The sequence below is a fragment of the Rhinatrema bivittatum genome, chromosome 5 (assembly GCF_901001135.1).
Source record: "Rhinatrema bivittatum chromosome 5, aRhiBiv1.1, whole genome shotgun sequence".
In the NCBI taxonomy this organism is placed as follows: Eukaryota; Metazoa; Chordata; class Amphibia; order Gymnophiona; family Rhinatrematidae; genus Rhinatrema; species Rhinatrema bivittatum.
In genome coordinates, this window is record NC_042619.1 from 14560573 (window position 1) to 14581937 (window position 21365).

General features: G+C 51.3%; 1 protein-coding gene across 1 annotated transcript in view; it reads left to right on the forward strand.

Moving 5' to 3' along the window:
- The window catches only part of STARD10 (StAR related lipid transfer domain containing 10), a 73194-nt gene that overhangs the window by 30938 nt on the left and 20891 nt on the right, over positions 1–21365 (forward strand). The window contains exon 2 of the mRNA XM_029602045.1: positions 19465–19612. Coding sequence (XP_029457905.1) covers positions 19465–19612 — 148 coding nt within the window. The remainder of the gene's footprint in view (positions 1–19464; positions 19613–21365) is intronic.

The following is a 21365-nucleotide window of genomic DNA, read 5'->3' on the forward strand; positions in this document are numbered from 1 at the left end:
TGGGGGTGTGGGGGTGTGAATGGGAGGCTGCCTGCGGTGGGGGTGTGTGTGTGAATGGGAGGCTGCCTGTGGTGGGGGTGGGGGTGTGGGGGTGTGAATGGGAGGCTGCCTGCGGTGTGTGTGTGTGTGTGTTTGAATGGGAAGCTGCCTGCGGTGGGGGTGTATGTGTGAATGGGAGGCTGCCTGCGGTGGGGGTGTGTGTGTGTGAATGGGAGGCTGCCTGTGGTGGGGGTGTGGGGGTGTGAATGGGAGGCTGCCTGCGGTGGGGGTGTGTGTGTGAATGGGAGGCTGCCTGTGGTGGGGGTGGGGGTGTGGGGGTGTGAATGGGAGGCTGCCTGCGGTGGGTGTGTGTGTGTGTGTGTGTTTGAATGGGAAGCTGCCTGCGGTGGGGGTGTATGTGTGAATGGGAGGCTGCCTGCGGTGGGGGTGTGTGTGTGTGAATGGGAGGCTGCCTGCGGTGGGGGTGGGTGGGTGGGGGTGTGAATGGGAGGCTGCCTGCGGTGGGGGGGGTGTGTGTGTGAATGGGAGGCTGCCTGCGGTGGGGGTGGGTGGGTGTGAATGGGAGGCTGCCTGCGGTGGGGGTGTGTGTGTGTGTGTGTGGATGGGAGACTGCCTGTGGTGGGCGGGTGTGTGTGTGTGTGGATGGGAGGCTGCCTGCGGTGGGCGGGTGTGTGTGTGTGTGTGGATGGGAGGCTGCCTGCGGTGGGCGGGTGTGTGTGTGTGTGTATGGGAGGCTGCCTGCGGTGGGCGGGTGTGTGTGTGTGTGTGTGTATGGAGGCTGCCTGCGGTGGGGGTGGGTGGGTGGGGGTGTGAATGGGAGGCTGCCTGCGGTGGGGGGGTGTGTGTGTGAATGGGAGGCTGCCTGCGGTGGGGGTGGGTGGGTGTGAATGGGAGGCTGCCTGCGGTGGGCGGGTGTGTGTGTGTGTGGATGGGAGGCTGCCTGCGGTGGGCGGGTGTGTGTGTGTGTGTGGATGGGAGGCTGCCTGCGGTGGGCGGGTGTGTGTGTGTGTGTGGATGGGAGGCTGCCTGCGGTGGGCGGGTGTGTGTGTGGATGGGAGGCTGCCTGCGGTGGGCGGGTGTGTGTGTGTGTGTGTGTGGATGGGAGGCTGCCTGCGGTGGGCGGGTGTGTGTGTGTGTGTGGATGGGAGGCTGCCTGCGGTGGGCTGGTGTGTGTGTGTGTGGATGGGAGGCTGCCTGCGGTGGGCGGGTGTGTGTGTGTGTGTGTGAATGGGAGGCTGCCTGGGATTTGGGTGGATATGACTGGCAGTTTGTCTGTGCTGTGTGTGTGTGAGAGAACGGGAGCTGCAGGTGGATCCCACCCTGCCTGCAGCTGAAATGAAGAGGAGGGCTCGGGGCTGCTGGCAGATTCCAACCAAAGAAGAGCTGGGGACACCTGGGGGTTTGTCTATATTTCTCGTCCTTATTGTTTTGATGATTGAGGAATGGTGATGGTTCTGTTTTTTCATTGTTGCACTGCATACAGTGTCTGGCTTCTGGCGGTTTCCAGTTCAGTTTTAGTCTGTGCGCTTGTATTTCTGCGTTAGGGTTGCTTTATTCTGTATTTGGTGAGGGTCTGTTTATGTTCTGCATGTGTGACTGAGGTGAGGCATTCTCCTAATAGGAAGTGTATTAGGGTTTTAGGGCTTTCGGAGGGTCCAGCCCACACCCAACCCACATCACAGCAGGCCTAATACCCTATGGGTTGCAGGTGTCTCTCTTGCAGGGATTTCTGGTTGACTTCACAGCAGTGCAGGTAAATATAATGTAAGGGATAGTTTTACCGCAGAGTAATGTACTTTGATATCTTCCATGTAAAATATAAATGCAAAACTCTTAACTGTGGATGTGGAATGGGGCAGGGGCGTTGTGCAAGGCTATAAAGCTCCATCTAGGGCACCTAATCCCCTTGCACTGGGCATGGGTTAGGGGTGGTGTCAGTTTTTTTAGTTTGTATCATTGGAGAGAGTTGGGCTTTTTTTTTTTTTTTTTGGTTTGCCCAGGACAGACGACGAATGATTGGGGGGGGGACGAGGATGGTGCAGCACAGTTATTGTTTGCTCAGGGCAGCAAAAAAGCTAGCACTGGCCCTGCTGGTACGATCCTGTCCTGAGGGGGACACACCCCTCCCCCAGGAGTAAAGGAAGTTTGATGCCTCCTCCCTGCCGTCGGGTCGCATCTTCTTGCCCTGACGGACAGGGTTTAGTGCGCCAGCTGGAAAGCCCGGGGGACTGCGCAGGTTCGTGCGGATCCTGGTGACGGAGTCTCGGGGTGGGTGCCTTGGACGGAGGCTGTGGTGCGAGCTGCTCTTTCGTGCACGTCGGGTTAATTCACTTTTCTGTATCTGTGGTGCATTGCGTGGCAGGATCGTAGATTTTTTTTTTTTTAATCTGTTTTTCCTTTTTCATCCTTCCTTAGCGTAGAAAGGCCATAGTCACACGTTTGGGATCGCAGAGCCCGCTTCCCATGCACTGGAGAGCACAGGGAGGCCTGGTCGGCCCGGCTGAAGGTCCTTTGGGTGGTTGAGCAAGTTGCGCCTCTGCTGCTTTTTTTTTTTTTTTTTCCAGTTGGTTGTGATGGTTTGGGGGCGTCACAACGTTGGGTAAAACAATTAAACGCCTTGCGGAGTTTGTGCGCTCTTACCCAGGAAGGGACATAAGCTTGAAGGACAGGGAGTGCAGCCCTGGCTGCTCGCCATTCGCAGGCCTTTGGAAGTCGGGGTACGCCTCGTTGCGTGCTCTTGTGACCCCCTAATTATGGTCTTGTAGCCCCTGCACTCAGTACCAGGGCTGTCCCGCTCATTTCTAACTCTGGCATGGATTCTCCAAAAGGGGAAAAGGAGTGGGGGTGACCTTTATCATCCGGGGCCCAAGAATGGAAAACATTTGAAATAAAAATGATCGATGACTTTTGAAACAAACGGAAAAGGACAGAAGTGCATTGGCCCTCTCGCCCATGATCTGATCCTGGCCCCTTCAGCTGGAAAGCTTCTCCACCTTCATGGCAAATGCATGCAGCCTAACCTCTTAAACCCAGTCCTGGGAGTCCACTTTTGAAAACAATTGGGGGTGCTGAACTCTATCGCAGTGCTCCCACCAAAAAAAACCGAACCGAACCCAGCGGGTGATGAATGTGAATGAGCAGCCTGTGTGTAAACGTCCCCAGAGCAGCAGGCAGTGTGGTCAAAACAAAAGCCAGGGCAGATTGATCTCCCCAGTCCCGACTCACCTCAACAACCCATGCACACCACAGTCCCTCCCCCCTCCCCTAACTCTCTCATTCTACATAAGAACTTACCATACTGGGTGAGATCAAGGGTCCATCAAGCCCAGTATCCTGTTTCCAACAGTGACGAATCCAAGTCACAAGTACCTGGCAAGTACCCAAGCACTAGATAAATCTCAAGCTACTAATGCTTATTAATTAATAGCAGTTTTGTGGATTTTTCTTCTAGAAACTTATCCAAACCTTTTTTTTTTTTTTATATCCAGCTACACTAACTGCACTAACCACATCTTCTTGCAACAAATTCCAGAGCTTAATTGTGTGTTGAGTGAAATAATTTTCTCTGATTTGTTTTAAATGTGCTACTTGCTAACTTCATGGAGTGCCCCCCAGACCTTCTATTTATCCAAAAGAGTAAATAACTGATTCACATTACCCATTCTAAACCTCTCATGATTTTAAACATCTCTATCATATCCTCCCTCAGCTGCCTCTTCTCCAAGCTGAACAGCCCTAACTTCTTTCGCCTTTCCTCATAGGGCAGTCATTACATGCCTGTTATTGTGGCCACCCTTCTCTGCACTTTCTCCAATGCAGCTATATCCTTTCTGAGATGCAGTGACCAGAGCTGATACGGTCTCACCATGCAGCAATACAGAGGCATTATGACAGCACACTGAGCTGACGATTTCAAAGTATTATCCACTATGATTCCTAGATCTCTTTCCTGGGTGGTAGCTCCTAATATAGAACCTAACATTGTGTAACTACAGCAAGGGTTATTGTTCCCTATATGCAACACCTTGCACTTGTGAACATTAAATTTCATCTGCCATTTGAACACCCAATCTTCCAGTCTTGTAAGGTCCTCCTGCAATTTATCACAATCTGCGTGAGATTTAATTAATCTGCATAATTTTGTGGCATCCGCAAATTTGATCACCTCACTCGTCGTATTTCTTTCCAGATCATTTATAAATATATTGAACAGTAAGGGTCCCAATACAGATCCCTGAGGCACTCCACTGTCCACTCCCTTCCACTGAGAAAATTGTCCATTTAATCCTACTCTCTGTTTCCTGTCTTTTAGCCAGTTTGCAATCCACGAAAGGACATCGCCACCTATCCCATGACTTTTTACTTTTCCTAGAAGCCTCTCATGAGGAACTTTGTCAAACGCCTTCTGAAAATCCAAGTACACTACATCTACCGGTTCACCTTTATCCACATGTTTATTAACCCCTTCAAAAAAGTGAAGCAGATTTGTGAGACAAGACTTGCCCTGGGTAAAGCCATGCTGACTTTGTTCCATTAAACCATGTCTTTCTATATGTTCTGTGATTTTATTCTTTATAACAGTTTCCACGATTTTTCCCAGCACAAAAGTCACGCTCACCTCCTAATCTCCTCTTACTCCCTCTGCACTCTTGATTCTCCCCCTCCTGCATGGGCATACTCTGTATTTTATATTTTGGGGGGGAGGGGGTTAATACCCCTTTTTCTGCTCCACTTCCCTCTGCCCCTTAGCTTGCTCTGCCCTCCCCCCCCCCTGCACCGTTAGTCCCAGGCCCACAGGGTCCACGTGAGACCCTCCAGCCCCTGCCTGTCTTGAGCCCCTGACCCCGCTGCTGCTTTGGCTGTGCTCTCCACTCGCACGCCCCCCCTCCCCCATCCCCCCGTGTCATCCGGCCCAGAGCTCTTGAGAAGACCCGGGCAGACCGACTTTGGTGGTAGAATCGAGGTCACGGAGGGAGAGAGAGAGGAGACTTGCAAAAGGTTAACACCGCGATAGCAGAGACTTTAAAAGCTCTGCCAAAAAAGATCTGCGACATGAAAGTTTTTGCTCTTTGGATTTTGTGGCTAAAGAGTTAACGTTTTCAGGCCGATGCAGGACGGGCGCTCGTACTGAGCACCCGCCCACATCTCCTGGGCGCGCAGTGTAATAGGGAAATGGAACTGCCGCGTTAAAAAGCGGGCGCTAGGGGAAATAGTGCGTCCCCAGCGCCTCCTCGGCAGCGGGCACCCGGGAGAGGTGGCTGTGGGTGCAGGTTAGGGAAACATTTTCTCCCATTGCCGGCACATTATATACACGGCCTGGACCGTGTGTATTGTTCATGTATATTCGGAGACTTGAAAAACCTTTTTTCACTGCCTAGCCTTTTTTTTTTTTTTGTCTCTGTGGTTCCTCCTACTGCGTATCGTGACGGTACTTTCTAGGAGGAACCAAAGAGAGCATTGTTTTGTTTTGCTTGAGCCCTTGAGCGTGGAATGACTTAACGCCAGCTCCTGGGCTGTCCTTAAATTTGCCGCGTAACAACGGGTGCGTTGACCGCATGGTCATTTTTTTTGCATCCTGGGGTGATGGCTAATAATAGCCTCATCTACATGAATTTACATGTGATGGGCGCTGTTAGATACGTGCTCGAGTGGACGCTCGTTTTGGACGCGCTAATCCCGTTATTGCATCGGGCGTTAGTTTAGCAGGTCCAGTATAGAGCTAACCAGCGCGCTGGCCCGCGGGCCTGATGTTGCATCAGCCTCTGAGAGGAGAAATAAGAAAGTGAAAAGGGTTGAAAAGTTAGAAAATTCAACTGTGACGTGCCAGATGTAGTAAGTAATTTTTATTTAAGGAAAAAAAAATATCCTTTCACTAGAAATTTACCCTTGAAGGAATGTCAAAGGAAGGCACTTAACCTCTACTTTTGGGGAAATGGTGATGTCATTATAGTATAAAGGGGGTTTTGTATTCTTGTTTTTGATGGGAGAACCACTAGGGAGAGTCTCTTTTGGGTCAATGTAAGGTAGTACCCAGAGCAGAAATGGGCCTTCGTGAGTTGGGACCAGACTGTCAGGAGAAGTCTGGGTAGGGAAGGCTTTCTTCTTCTCGGTAGCCAACTAGCCAGTGTACAGCAAGGTCGTGGCTCTAGGACTTCATTCAGTGCTAGGCTCCTGGGAGGAATTATGGAGGACCAAATTGGTTAGAGCCCCGTCGTTCACCAGGGAAGAAGATGTGTGAGTAGTAAATACTGTCCTTTTCATGAAGGAGCAGGATTAATTTCTCTCTCTTCTATGCTAACGGGGAGGAAAGAAGAAAATGTTTATGGTGCAGTGCCGAGACTGGGGGAGGGGGTGGCTGCACCGGGCATCAGGGCTGTTTTTACCTCTGTGCATAGTGGGTTCCACACTACGTAAGCCCTGATCACTCTGTCGGGTAGGGGAGAACAGCTGCCTGCTTCCAGCTTCGGCCTGCCAGGCAACATCCAAGGAAGAGGTGGGCCTAGAAAGCAAAGAGCCCTCTGCTCCCTAATCCAGTGCCGCTCTCCTCCCCTTCTTCAGGGAATAGGAGAAGGGGGGGGGGGGGGTTTGAGTTAAAGCTGGCGGGGACAGTGGAACAGAGTTCAGTTTGTCTGCATATTCCTATTTCTTGTTTGAGGCGATTATGCTGCTAGCGTGCAGTTTGTGTGTAGTATTTCTGTAGCAGCTTGGCTTGTTTTGTTTTTCCCCATAGGAGGTGCATCGATGTTCTTGGGCCCGGTGCAGTGTTTGCAGCGTTGTCTTTTCGTACAGGGTTTTTTGCTGTTTCAGGTCTGCGAGTTAGTGCTGTTTTGGGGGATGGCAGGTTTGCTAGGTGGGCTTAATGACTCTTTTTTTGCAGGATTTTGTTATTTCACAAAATGCCTGGTAATTCAGGGACTCTGTATCATTGTTACCGAAGTGACAATGTAATTTGAATTTATTTTTTTTGTATGGTGAATACTAATGTGAAACATCCCAGTCAGCCATTTCAGAGCTTATCAAGCAATGTAGTTTTGGGGGGAAGGGGGGGGGGGGTATAGGGAGGCCCGTGAAGTTGGGGTTTTTTTTGTTTTGTTTGTTTGTTTAAAACAAAAAGATATGAAATGACAAACGAAATTAAAAAAAAATAATAAAAAGTCTGCTTACCCCTAATACAACCAAAAGTGTGCTGTCCAGTTATGTGTTTTAATGGGATTATTCTGGCAGGGATGGTGTTTGGGGGGGGGGGGGGGGGGGGGTCGTGTTGATGGTTGAGTTTAATTTCAGGAAGGGAGGGCGAACCATGAGCCTGGAAGGTAATTGGAGGAGGGGGGGCACAAGGGTGCCCTTTCCATTCCTGCTCATGCCAGCCCACCTGGACCTTGAGGAGGTAGGGCAGCTCGCGACGCGCTTGCGTGGACCCCTCTGGGCTTGCGTCGGCCCACGTGGGCCAAAAGGCAGAGGTTTGGCATGCAGCCACCCTCTCGTGGGCTTGCACGGGGGGGGGGGGGTGGAAGGAAAGCCGCGGCAGCAGCGGGCTGACGGCGTTAGATTTAACGGGGGTGGTGCAAGGATTAGGGAGGGAGAAGAGAGGGTGGCGGTCGATATGAAAAAAAATTAAAAGGGGGGGGGGGGGTGTCCATCCATCAAGACTTGCCCAGGGCCCTGAAGGAAATTAACGTAGGAAAGTTCCCACAGGTTTAAGCGACTGCAGTTGAGGGCACTGTAAATAGCAGGAAACGTTAGTTCTTTAATCATCGCAGTACGTTTGGCCTCAGTTCAAGGAACAGGGGTTATCAGATCGAGTACATCCGTGCGAGTGCCTCCAAGCCCCCGCTTCTGAAACGGCTGGACCTATCTGACCCAAACTTTATGTGGGGGGGGAGGGGGTGGCATCAGACTTTTCCACGTAAGGAACGCACGGAGGTTGAACCCATGCTATCTAGAACCCATGCTATCTAGAACCCATGCTATCTAGAACTCGTGCTGTGAGGGGCCCGCATCCTCTGAAATGCCTTGGGAGTTCCATGGTCGTAAGGGTTGGATCCTTAGCGCAGTGCGGCTGTGCCAGAGCGGAGATGGGGGTTGCTATAAAGAGCGAGTATTAGACTGAACCCCCATGAGAGGTTGCCTGCGTGGTTCATTCCAGCATTTTCAGAGAGGGGACCCCACGAGAGGTTTCCAGAAGCGGGAGGGGTGGGGAGGAGCGTGGCGTAAAAAGGAAGATTCAAATTCTGTTATCGTCTCCATAACGACCCATACTCCCTCCACTCCCAGGCTCTCTGGGGGGGGGAACATCCTTGGTATCCATGTAGCAAACCTTCTCTACCAATCCACCTGCAACTCAAACAACTACAGCCCGGCATCTGCAAAATAGTGCAGTGTGCCCTAGAACACCACTACCCCTCCTAGCGGGAGGAGCAAGCTGGACTGCTACAGAAAATACCCGCTAGTAGTAGAATCCCTCACCTCACATGCAAACCACAGACGGACCCTCGCCAAACACAGGATAAACGATCACAGACTGGAAATAGAAACTTGCAGGCAAACACTGAGCTGGAATCCAGACTTTGGGGCTCATTCACAAGGCGGTGCTATTTCCCCACAGGGGGAGGACAAATACCAGGAACGCAGGGGCATTTTTGTCGTATTTTCCCCTCCATAACAAAATACCATGGAGGTTTGTGGAAAAAAATTAGCAGAAGGAAAAGGGGGGAAATACAGGTGAGGGCAGCCCCCTTCATCTGGGGCTACCATTGTCTTAAGCGCCCCTCCCCCATGTATAAAATCCAAACCCCCACCCAGCCCCCTGACACCTCTAGAGGCCGCCCAAAGCTTAAAGAAAATAAAGTACACAGAAAATTGTCACACGTTGGCTTTCTGCCCCTTGCCCCAACTCCTCCCCTTCTAGATTCAAAAATCAGCCCCTCACCCAGCCATACCCTAATCCCTGGTGGTCTAGTGGACCCCCCCCCCCCCTTACCTGAAAAAGCCACCCTAGTGGTTCAGTGGGGGCTCTGCACCTGGACGGCAGCCATTTTCCAAAATGTCACCACCAGCCTGCACCATTTTTTTTGGAAAATGGCAAAGTCCAGCCCGGAGCCTAGGGGCGCTCTGGACCACCAGAGTGAAGTTATGACGTAAGAGGGGGTCCGGAGGGGGAGGGGGGGCTTCCACTAAACCACCAGGGATTATATGGGGGTGGGGGGGGCCTGATTTTTGAATAGGGGGACAGACTGAGGCAGGGGGCCGGGACGTTGCCATGCGACTCTCACGTATCTTTATAAAGAGAATCAGTCCCTCACCTTGCCCTTGCACAGGGTTTGAATTAGATCTAAACTCCTTTTTGTATAAGGATTAAAGCTTTCCCTGGCACCTTGGAAGAAAGCCTTTCTCCTTAGGGCCTCTTGTCCCTTGCTGGAAAGAGACCTGGTTTGGTTTTGGAGATTTTTATGTTCTAATGAGGGAACTGCGAGTTTGCAGCTCCACCTTTTTTGGGGGGATGGGGGGTTTGCTTGTCCAGCGGTTTCTGCCCTCTCTCAACAGATTGGTTTTTCTGTTCCCCCACTTCCACAGCGGCCTTTCTGTTCCTGTTGCTAACGCTGTCTTTGTGCCTTTCTTCTTCGGTTTCTTGTTTTCTATTATACTACAAGCGGGCGGGCGGCCTGCACGTTCACTGCTTCTCTTGTATTCTGTGCAGCTGAAGAAGCAGGGGATGCTTGGGTGTTTTTTAAATCGCCTGTGTCCACTTAGCTGTGTGATTCAGCGCGGATGCTGGCCCACCCCTGCGGAGCAAGCCTCGTTTTACATGTCTCTATCGCTGTAGCCCTGACTGCTCTGATCGCTGTTATGTCCCGTTTTAAGCACAGGACGACTCTGTCTGTTTTGCCTTTTTTTTTTTTTTAATAAAGTTTGTTGTTGAGGAAACGGCCTCCTCCGTCTGCAAGTAAAGACAGAGTTAAGCTGTGCATAGGGAACGCGTAGAGAAGACGAGAGAGATTCCCCTGGCACAGCGGCTAAAAGGAGAAGCAGAATGCCAAGGAGATCCAGGCGCGTGTGCCAGCCCGGTACAGCAGGGAGGGAGGGAGAGAGAGAGAGGGGGCAGAGAGATCAAGCATTGGATTTCAGGTACCAGGCCTGTCCCACCATGTGCCAGCCCGGTACAGCAGGGAGGGAGGGAGAGAGAGAGGGGGCAGAGAGATCAAGCAGTGGATTTCAGGTACCAGGCCTGTCCCACCAGTTAAGGAATCCACCCAGCATTTCAATAGGAGAACCTAGAGAAATCAACCCGTGCAGGGGACTCGGGGGGGGGGGGGCGGGAGGCTGTGATTGTGACCTCAGATTCACCACCCAAGGACTATGGAGCAGGTCCGATCATTGCCACTGAAGAAACTGATTCGCAGTAAAGATTTTACAAATGGAAATAGCATTTAAAGCTTCAAGAGTGATTGCTCAATATAGAGAAAGTAACAGAGAAAAAAAAATGCTTAAAACCCCTGAAGAGGAAACGTCCCTCTTCTGTGTGTAGCGAGTGGGTTGGAGCTCAGCCATGGCCTGTGGTGGCCCCCTCCTCATTAGAGGTGGGGGATACATAGCTTTGCAGAATGCACTCCCTGGGGGGGGGGGATGCTGTGAGGAAGAGAGAGGAGGGGGGGGGAAGGACCCTGCCAGGTGCTTGTGATCCGGACTGGCCTTGGCAGCTTCAGCAGAGACACCCCCCCCCCCCCCCAATAGGTGCTGGGAAAGGCCGAGCCAGGCGGGGGGTAAGGGGCTTGGGCAATCCGGCATCTTCCGGTGGTCAGGGGGGCTTGCACGGAGATTTCCTTCCTCCGTGTGTGTGGGGGGGGGGGGATTTTAGCAGCGGTCCCTTTGGCTGTTACAGGCCTGTGTTTTCTTTTTTTCAAGACGTAATCTGTCAGCAGTTCAGGGACTGCGGCAATAAACAGAACTGGGCCGAGCTTGCGGCAGCGTCTGCCCTCGGGAGAGCCACGGGCCCCAGCCCTGCTGCTTTAATTTAAATGAGCTCGTTAGCGCCACAAGACACCGACTAATAAAGGCGGGAGGCGCTCCCTACTGGTTCGCATAGAAACCGAGAAGTGGCAGTAGGCGGCTGCACTTCTCCATCCGCTGCTTCAGGCAATGAGAGCTGAGCGCGCTGCATCCTGAGATGCCTTTGATGAGATGAAGATAAGAAATCGCCGCGGATGCAGCCGTGCACGGGCTGCTGAGATCCCACAGGCTCCAGACACAGTCGGCAGCGGCGCAGAGAACCTGTTCAGTCTATTTGTGATTCCCTCTCTTCAGGCGGGCGCATAGGAGGCGCCGAAGGGACAGCAGAAGCTTACGTGCATCACCTCTCTCTGGTCGGAGATTTCTATTTAAATCTGTGGTAATTGTTTTGGACAGTTTCCATGTAGCGAGCATAACCCCTGTTACGGTACACACAGTTTACATTTCTGCATTGAGTACCTGCACAGAACAGCAATACTGCCCTTAACAGAACATATAGGGGGTAACCTGCACGGAGCGGCAGTTACTGCCCTTAACAGAACATATAGGGGGCAACCTGCAAGGAGCGGCAGTTACTGCCCTTAACAGAACATATAGGGGGTAACCTGCACGGAGCGGCAGTTACTGCCCTTAACAGAACATATAGGGGGTAACCTGCACGGAGCGGCAGTTACTGCCCTTAACAGAACATATAGGGGGTAACCTGCACGGAGCGGCAGTTACTGCCCTTAACAGAACATATAGGGGGTAACCTGCACGGAGCGGCAGTTACTGCCCTTAACAGAACATATAGGGGGGTAACCTGCACGGAGCGGCAGTTACTGCCCTTAACAGAACATATAGGGGGTAACCTGCACGGAGCGGCAGTTACTGCCCTTAACAGAACATATAGGGGGTAACCTGCACGGAGCGGCAGTTACTGCCCTTAACAGAACGCATAGTGGTAACCTGCACGGAGCGGCAGTTACTGCCCTTAACAGAACATATAGGGGGTAACCTGCACGGAGCGGCAGTTACTGCCCTTAACAGAACATATAGGGGGTAACCTGCACGGAGCGGCAGTTACTGCCCTTAACAGAACATATAGGGGGTAACCTGCACGGAGCGGCAGTTACTGCCCTTAACAGAACATATAGGGGGTAACCTGCACGGAGCGGCAGTTACTGCCCTTAACAGAACATATAGGGGGTAACCTGCACGGAGCGGCAGTTACTGCCCTTAACAGAACATATAGGGGGGAACCTGCAAGGAGCGGCAGTTACTGCCCTTAACAGAACGCATAGTGGTAACCTGCAAGGAGCGGCAGTTACTGCCCTTAACAGAACGCATAGTGGTAACCTGCAAGGAGCGGCAGTTACTGCCCTTAACAGAACATATAGGGGGTAACCTGCACGGAGCAGCAGTTACTGCCCTTAACAGAACGCATAGTGGTAACCTGCAAGGAGCGGCAGTTACTGCCCTTAACAGAACGCATAGTGGTAACCTGCAAGGAGCGGCAGTTACTGCCCTTAACAGAAGGCATGGGGGTAACCTGCAAGGAGCGGCAGTTACTGCCCTTAACAGAAGGCATGGGGGTAACCTGCATGGAGCGGCAGTTACTGCCCTTAACAGAACGCATAGTGGTAACCTGCAAGGAGCGGCAGTTACTGCCCTTAACAGAACATATAGGGGGTAACCTGCACGGAGCGGCAGTTACTGCCCTTAACAGAACATATAGGGGGCAACCTGCACAGAACAGCAATACTACCCTTAACAGAACATATAGGGGGCAACCTGCAAGGAGCGGCAGTTACTGCCCTTAACAGAACATATAGGGGGCGACCTGCAAGGAGCAGCAGTTACTACCCTTAACAGAACATATAGGGGTAAGCTGCAAGGAGCGGCAGTTACTGCCCTTAACAGAACATATAGGGGGTAACCTGCACGGAGCGGCAGTTACTGCCCTTAACAGAACATATAGGGGGCAACCTGCACAGAACAGCAATACTACCCTTAACAGAACATATAGGGGGCAACCTGCAAGGAGCGGCAGTTACTGCCCTTAACAGAACATATAGGGGGGAACCTGCATGGAGCGGCAGTTACTACCCTTAACAGAACATATAGGGGGCAACCTGCATGGAACAGCAATACTACCCTTAACAGAACATATAGGGGTAAGCTGCAAGGAGCGGCAGTTACTGCCCTTAACAGAACATATAGGGGGTAACCTGCACGGAGCGGCAGTTACTGCCCTTAACAGAACATATAGGGGGCAACCTGCACAGAACAGCAATACTACCCTTAACAGAACGCATAGTGGTAACCTGCAAGGAGCGGCAGTTACTGCCCTTAACAGAACATATAGGGGGGAACCTGCATGGAGCGGCAGTTACTGCCCTTAACAGAACATATAGGGGGCGACCTGCACGGAACAGCAATACTACCCTTAACAGAACATATAGGGGGCAACCTGCAAGGAGCGGCAGTTACTGCCCTTAACAGAACATATAGGGGTCAGCTGCATGGAGTGGCAGTTACTACCCTTAACAGAACATATAGGGGGCAACCTGCATGGAACAGCAATACTACCCTTAACAGAACATATAGGGGGCAATCTGCAAGGAACGGCAGTTACTGCCCTTAACAGGACATATAGGGGTAATCTGCACGGAGCGGCAGTTACTACCCTTAACAGAAACATGGGGGTAACCTGCACGGAGCGGCAGTTACTGCCCTTAACAGAACATATAGGGAGTAACCTGCACAGAGCGGCAGTTACTACCCTTAGCAGAACGCATAACGGTAACCTGCAAGGAGCGGCAGTAGTTGCCCTTAACAGAAGGTTGGGATAACCTTCACAGGGCAGCAGTTACTACCCTTAGCAGAAGGCATGGAGGTAACCTTCACAGACCGGCAGTTACTAACAGAAGGTTGGGGGTAACCTGCATGGAGCGGCAGTTATTACCCTAAGCAATTTGCTGGGCAGACTGGATGGACTACTTTGGTCTTTGTCTACCATCATTAATGATGTTACCATATTACTATGAATCCGTCTGTGAGGAGACTACTAACGTACTGTACAGTAGAGTTTTATCTAATGATACATCATAAAGGCTTGTAATTACAGTAATTACTGATGGTACAGGATCTGCAGGAATCCTGAGTCCTTGAAAGGTTGCATATTTTTGGCTGCAGCAGCTTCATATTTGTGCATCAAACATAAGCTGTTCACCAATAATGTATGGCTAGGAAGGAAAGAGCCTTCCCGTTACCTTACTATCCGTGGAGATGAAACTCGTCCCTAAAATCGATCGGTTTATTACAGGCAGAAACCTCTTCCGTAAGTGCAATCAATTTCCAATGAAATTCCCCATCCACAATCTCCTTATCTTACACACATAGAAAATATGGGAGATGTTCGTTTTCTCTCTCTCTCTCTGTCTCTCCCCCTTTTATTATCTTCCTGAGGAGAGGGGAGTCTGGGCATTTGTAGCCCATGAGCCATACAGACAGCAAAGCCTGCCCTGACCTGCTCCATAAAATAGCGCACTATTGCCTGTCACTTCCTCCACGGGACGGCAGCGGCTTTCTCTAGGTTATCTGCCTCTTGCAGTGTTTTCTAGACTCTCTCTCTTCCTCTTTCTCACACCCCGCTGTGCTCGTCGCCTTGACCACGTCCTCTGGCAGCAGATTCCGCAGCGTGACGGTGCGCCGAGTGAAAACGGTCTGTTTTAACCCTGCTGCTTTGTTAGTTTCACGGGAGCATCCCTTTGTTTCAGCCTCCCATGAAAGGGTAGATAACCGACCTTTATTTAACCCGTTCCGATCCACCCATGATTTTATAAACTTCCCCCGTGTCCAGCCCCAGCCTTTCCTGGAAGCGCGGCATGACCTCTCCGGCCAGCCAGGGTTAGCCTGACCTGAGAGACGCCAGCCGGTGGATTCCCTCCCAGCGCAGGCAAGGAGGCGGCCAGGCCGAGAAGGTTTCAGGGACAAAGAAGCACAAGGAGAGAGCCCAAGGTCAGCCGGAGGAGGGGGAGCAGAAGAGAAGGAAGGACCAGAGAACCCGAAAGGGGGGTCGCTTCCGGCAGCAGATTGGCCCTTTATCTGAACGGACAGGGGAGCCCCTGTCCGTTCAGATTAAGGGCCAATCTGGAGTCCTGCCGTGGCGGGAGGGAGCTCCTCGTCCATGCTCGGAAGAGAGGAGGCGATGGCGTGCTCCCATCGCTCTTGGTGACCGTGCGGCGGCTCCAACATGGCTTAGGTAAGCCTCTACAGCAGAAGTCTTTCATGTGGTCCAGCCGTCGGAGGTGGGAGAAACGCTCGCATGAGAGTTCATCCATTCTTTCCGCCGACCCGGGGGGGGGGGACGGGGACTTGCTTTCCTCCCCCCCCCCCCCACCGCCTTGATTTGAATGGCAGCTCTGCGTGACCTCGGCCTAGGTTGCTTTACGTCTCTGTGCCTTGGTTCACGCCGCACTAATTGGTTAATGACGGTGAGATGGTTGCTCTGGATCTCCCCCCTCTGTCCGTGCAGTCCAGGAGCCAGGGTGCCGAGCTTGCTTTCCTGGCATTTCCTGCACTCACCTCTGTGATGGCGTTGGAGCACAGAGCGGTATCGGGGGATTTTAAGGTTTAAGGTAGGATCGGTATCGGGCGCCGAGAGCACCTCCGCGCTCCCCGTTCCTCTGGCGCCCTCCTGGCTGGAGGGGAGCGGCTTGCTGGGCGTTATAACGTGCAGTCCAGGAAGCCTGGCCCTTTCAGCACGCGTAGTCCGAGAGTGACGAGGGGGGGCAGTAGAAAATCCCAGGGGGAGAGGACGTTTGATCACTAAACTCAGTAAGAAAGGGGGGTGATTAGTAGCTTTGAAAAGTGAATCGGGCCATAGGGAAGTTTTTCTTATTTCATGGGCGGAGTAAGATTATGGGTTAGGAGTTAGGAGATTGATGTATATGTTATCTATGCTACGTTAGGAGGTTATAATTATGAATACGTCTTTATTTTCCTTGAATTTCACTGGGAAATGTCATCTTGATAGACGTCGGGAGGTTGATGATGATGACCGTATGCCATGGAATGGTGGCTCATTGTATGATTAGAAAATCGCCTTGAGTGGACCACAGAGGGAAGCGATGCAGAAAGCGCCATAAATAAATAAATCTGAGGCGTGGCAGCCACAGGGACCAGGGGGCTCCGCACCCCCCTCAGTGTCTCGCCAGCCACTAAATATTGAGGGGGTGTTTATAGCATTTCAGCCCGCCCTGCCCCATCTTTCATCCTTCCTCTGCAGCCCTTTTGCTTCCTTCTCTCTCTCTCTCCTGCCCCCTTTCTGCTGCTTTGGGTTCATGCCCCCTCCTTCCACAGCTTCCTTTACGCTAAGGTTAATAGAAAATGATTTTCGTCAAAGCTCTGGCAAGCTTCCAGGGTGGCTGTGCGAGCATGCCCACCTCTGTCCTTTCAGGTACTCCCGTACGTATCTGGGGCCCAGCACACATCATGCATCAACTCCCGTGCCGATCTGGGGCCCGGCGCACACTGTGCATAGACTCCCGTGCTGATCTGGGGCCCGGCGCACACCGGGCATAGACTCCCGTGCCGATCTGGAGCCCGGCGCACACCGTGCATCAACTCCCATACTGATCTGGAGCCCAGCGCACACCGGGCATAGACTCCCGTGCCGATCTGGGGCCCGGCGCGCGCCGTGCATAGACTCCCGTGCCGATCTGGGGCCCGGCGCACACCGGGCATAGACTCCCGTGCCGATCTGGGGCCCGGCGCACACCGTGCATAGACTCCCGTACTGATCTGGGGCCCGGCGCACACCGGGCATAGACTCCCGTGCCGATCTGGGGCCCGGCACGCGCCGTGCATCACGTTCTCCTCTACCTTGATTTTGTAAGTCATCGGTTTGTTTATTTTTTTCCCCTTTTCTACTTCTTCAGCTTTTGTTTCAGTTCATTTACTTTGGCTTCAGGCAACTCTGTTCTCTGACTTTCTCCCGCCCGCATCCTACCTGTGATATCTCCATCTCTAAACTTTTCTTCTCTCACACCAGCTGTTTCGAGTTTTTGTGGGCAGTTTTTGACATTCGTGGGGAAGGGGCCAGGACCGCAGGGGGATTTCAGAATGAAATGCCCCCAAGTTGCTTGGCAGAGCTGTTTTTAGCTGGGTAAACGTTTCGTTATCTGGCTGAAATAGCTCGTAAAACGTCCTCACATAGTAAAATAGTTAATGGCATTAGGCGAAGACCCAACTGGTCCATCCAGTCTGCCCGGCATTTGCATTACACCTAATGTAACCTGTGATAACCCCGTTGCTTCATGGCCATCCTCCTAGCCACGAGGGATCCTCTGCGCTCATCCTTCTCAATTCCATGACCATTCTTGCCTTCGCGCTCCAGGCATCCCCCACCCTCTCCGTGAAGATGCATTTCCTCACCATCTACCCCCCCCCCCCCCTTGGAGTTTCATATCATGACCCCATCAGGCAAAGGTTTGATTCTTGTGCATCATTAATACCCTTCAGGTATTTAAAAGTCTGTATCGTATCCCCTCTCCTTTGGTCTCATCTCATAAATCTTTCATCTTCGTCTTCCCTCCACACCCACTCATCCAATGATCTAGAGATATCTATTTATTATCTTATGCTCCGTTTGAGCCTTCGGAGGTAGAATAGTTGAATGCGCGAGCATCATGGCGGCCGTGCTTAACCCCCGTCTCGCGGGGGCGCCTCTAAAGTGCTGGTCTAACCCACAGGAAATCTTTCCCTTTTGAAAGGGAGCGGCAGAAAGCTTGAATAATCACTGGATATTGTGATTCGGTTGGATTCCCACTGTGACCTGTGGGAGCTCCGCTCTTTAGTTACTGTTACCACTGGTGACGTCACGTCGTCCTCTCTTAAACCTACCAAATCTCTGTTTGTCCCTCTCTACCCAGATGAGACATTCACCCCAAAAAGAACTCTGGCTGGTAAAAATGACAGAGACTGGCCTTTGTAGTCTAAGGGATTTATTGAGGCTGGAGCTTTTGAGGACACGAGTCCATGTCATCGGCGGTGAGACAAGGAGGAGGGAGCGATGAGTAAGAGGAGTGGGAGCAGAAAGCACAGCTTCTCCTGATATGGGGCAGTGGACATGTAGGGAGGGGTTGAGGGGTGGTAGAGGGTAAGGGGGACATTCAGTGAGGTCTCTGTCAGAAGAAACAGGATCAGATTTCAGATGCAGGCAGCGAGGCGCAAACGGTGCAGAGATCCCGCCCGTCTACCCCCGGCACAGTTCTGAAATGGCCCATCCTTTGCCCGCAGACTGAACGTTTTGCCACTGGTGCGAGGAAAAGAAGAAAGCCACAGAAACGGACATCATGCAGCCGAAAGCTTTGGGGGGGGGGGTTCTGGCCCCATCTTTAGGATAAAATCATGCAACGCATTGAGGACAAGTTTTCAGGCTGCCAGATTTTCCACCTGCAACTTATTTTCTGTCCAAAAGTGGCAGGAAATGAAGTCGTGGGCAAAAACTGTGCCATTGCAGAACTGTGCCTGCCAACTGAGGGGCAGGGCTTGTGGCATTTTATTTTAGCCCAAAACTTAAATCTGTCTGTACTGGAGAGATGCCCTTATGTTGAAACAGATTGTTGGGCAAAGAACCGACTCTGATTTGAATTCTCTTAAATAAAACAAAAAATAGACATATGTTCAGTTTCACACAATATAAAATATATATTAAAAAAAAAGAAAACCCAGCAGAGGGAATCGCACATGTTGATTTTAATGCAAAATTTGCAAATGAACTGTGAGTAATCAAAAAAAAAATGATTTAAAAATGTAATTCGAGAACTCATATCTAAAACATTTCAGAAAAATTCTATGATCTTGTATGAAATAAGACTTGGGCACAATGTTTTCAAAGTGCAAAATGCCTCACATTATAATCTTGTTTAGTCTGTATTGCAAAACAATATTTGAACTCCACTCTAAATTGTGTAGCTTCATTTAATTACAAACCAGCTCTGTTGACTCCAAAGACCAGAGACTGGTTATTTCAGCATGGAGATAACGGCTTTTTGAATTCTATTTTTGGAGTATCTCTTGAATAGGTTTCTAATCACTGGTTGCGCCTTTGTAACTCTCTTGCATGTGTGTGACTCAGCCTGGCATCAGAATTCATTTAAAATCAGAGGCCTGAGCCAGGAATGCATCCATTCATGAGATCTGAGCCACCCCCTCCCATGGCGAAGCCTTCAGAAATCTAGACTAGATGCTCAGGTAGCGTCATATCATCGGGACAGGCTGGCTCTTCCTCTCTGCCCTACCCTAGTTGCGTCTCTTTAGTGCGATGACCTTGCATAATTCGTAGCACTTTGGGCAACCAAAAGGGGAGCTTGCAGAGAATCCTAGCTCTGCTTGGAAAAGCCAGGGCACATGTACAGAAGTGTTGAGGTGCCCGTTATGATGATCTTGCTGGTCTCCTGTGTTTTCCAGTGCAGAATGGAGTGCAAAGACGTTTCGGCGGAAGTGCTTTATGACGTTCTGCATGACGTGGAGTACCGGAAGAAGTGGGACTCCAATGTCATTGAGACCTTTGACATCGGTAAACTGACGGTCAATGCGGACATTGGATACTATGCGTGTGAGTTGGGGTTCTCCTTGTCGTCTTATCTTGGGGAGGCAGAAGGGAGGCTGGGACAGCTTTCATGGGAAAACCATAGTCTTAAAGCTAACGCCAATGAAAAGGGGGTGGCCAGATGTTTGGACAACAGCCTTATTAGTTTTGGTGGCTGTTTGGAGAGTATAAAATTTAAGAAAATAAGTGCTGAACTGGGTCAGAACAAGGTCCATCAAGCCCAGCATTCTGTCTCTTGACAGTGGCCAGTTCAGGTCACAAGTACCTAGCAGATCCCCCAGTAGTTGATCTATTTCTTGCATCTCACTCCCAGGGATAAGCGCCGGCTTTCCAAGTCTACCTGGCTTATAACTTTTTATGGACTTTTCCTTCAGGAACTTGTCCAATCCTGCTTTGAATCCCACTATTTTAGTTGCCTTGACCACATCCTCTGGCAACAGATTCCATAGCTTGACTGTGCACTAAGGGGCGGATTTTAAGAGCCCTGCTCTCGTAAATCCGCCCGGATTTACGTGAGCAGGGCCCTGCGTGCCGGTGCGCCTATGTTCAATAAGCCTACCGGTGCGCGCAGAGCCCCGGGACTCGCGTAAGTCCTGGGGTTTTCCGAGGGGGGCGTGTCGGGGGCGAGACCGAGCGGCGCGCCGTTTTCGGGGCGGGACGCGGCGTTTCGGGGGTGGGCTCGGGGGCGTGGTTTCAGCCCGGGACGGTCCGGGGGCGTGGCCGCGCCCTCCGGAACCGCCCCCGGGTTGTGTCTAGGCGCGCCAGCGGCTCGCTGGCACGCGGGGATTTACTTCTCCCTCTGGGAGGCGTAAATCCCCCAACAAAGGTAGGGGGGGGGGTTTAGACAGGGCCGGGGGGGTGGGTTAGGTAGAGGAAGGGAGGGGAAGGTGAGGGGAGGGCGTTAGCGAATTCCCTCCGAGGCCGCTCTGATTTCGGAGCGGCCTTGGAGGGAATGGCGGCAGGCTGCGCGGCTCGGCGCGCGCCGGCTACACGGAATAGGCAGCCTTGCGCGCGCCGATCCAGGATTTGCGCGGCTACGCGCGTATCTACTAAAATCCCGCGTACTTTTGTTGGCGCCTGGAGCGCCAACAAAAGTACACGAACGCTCCGTTTTTGAAAATCTACCCCTGAGTGAAAAAATATTTGATTTACCAGTATCCTTTGAAGATACCTCTGTCTAAACCAGGGGTCAGGAACCTTTTTGGCTGAGAGAGCCATAAACGCCACATATTTTAAAATGTAATTCCATGAGAGCCATACAATATGTTTAAAACTAAATACAAGTAAATGTGTGCATTTTATGTAAGATCACACTTTTAAAGTACAATAAGTCTCTGAAAATATTACACCAGGCCTTAAGACACCAATACATCTCCTATTAGGAAAACGGACCAAGTCAGGCTGCTATAGAGTCCTACACAGAAACTACAACGCCAGCAGAAAACCTCACCTGAATCACGTGCTGTCCCTCACCTAACATAGAATAAAGAGACCAAAACGCATAACAAGAAGCATGCAGACAAAAACTGAATTGGAAACTGCAACAAGCCAGAGTCTCTGTATGCAGTGTAACAAAGGAAAAAAGAAACATCACACATCCTTATAAAACAAATCAAGAAATATAAATCATCAGCAGTAAAACTGTACTAACAAAAAGAACATATTTCGAAACAGCTGATGAGTGGAATATCCAATAATTAAAAACTCATATAAAACATTTCCAGATACCAACAAAATATTTCAAATAGCAGACACAAAG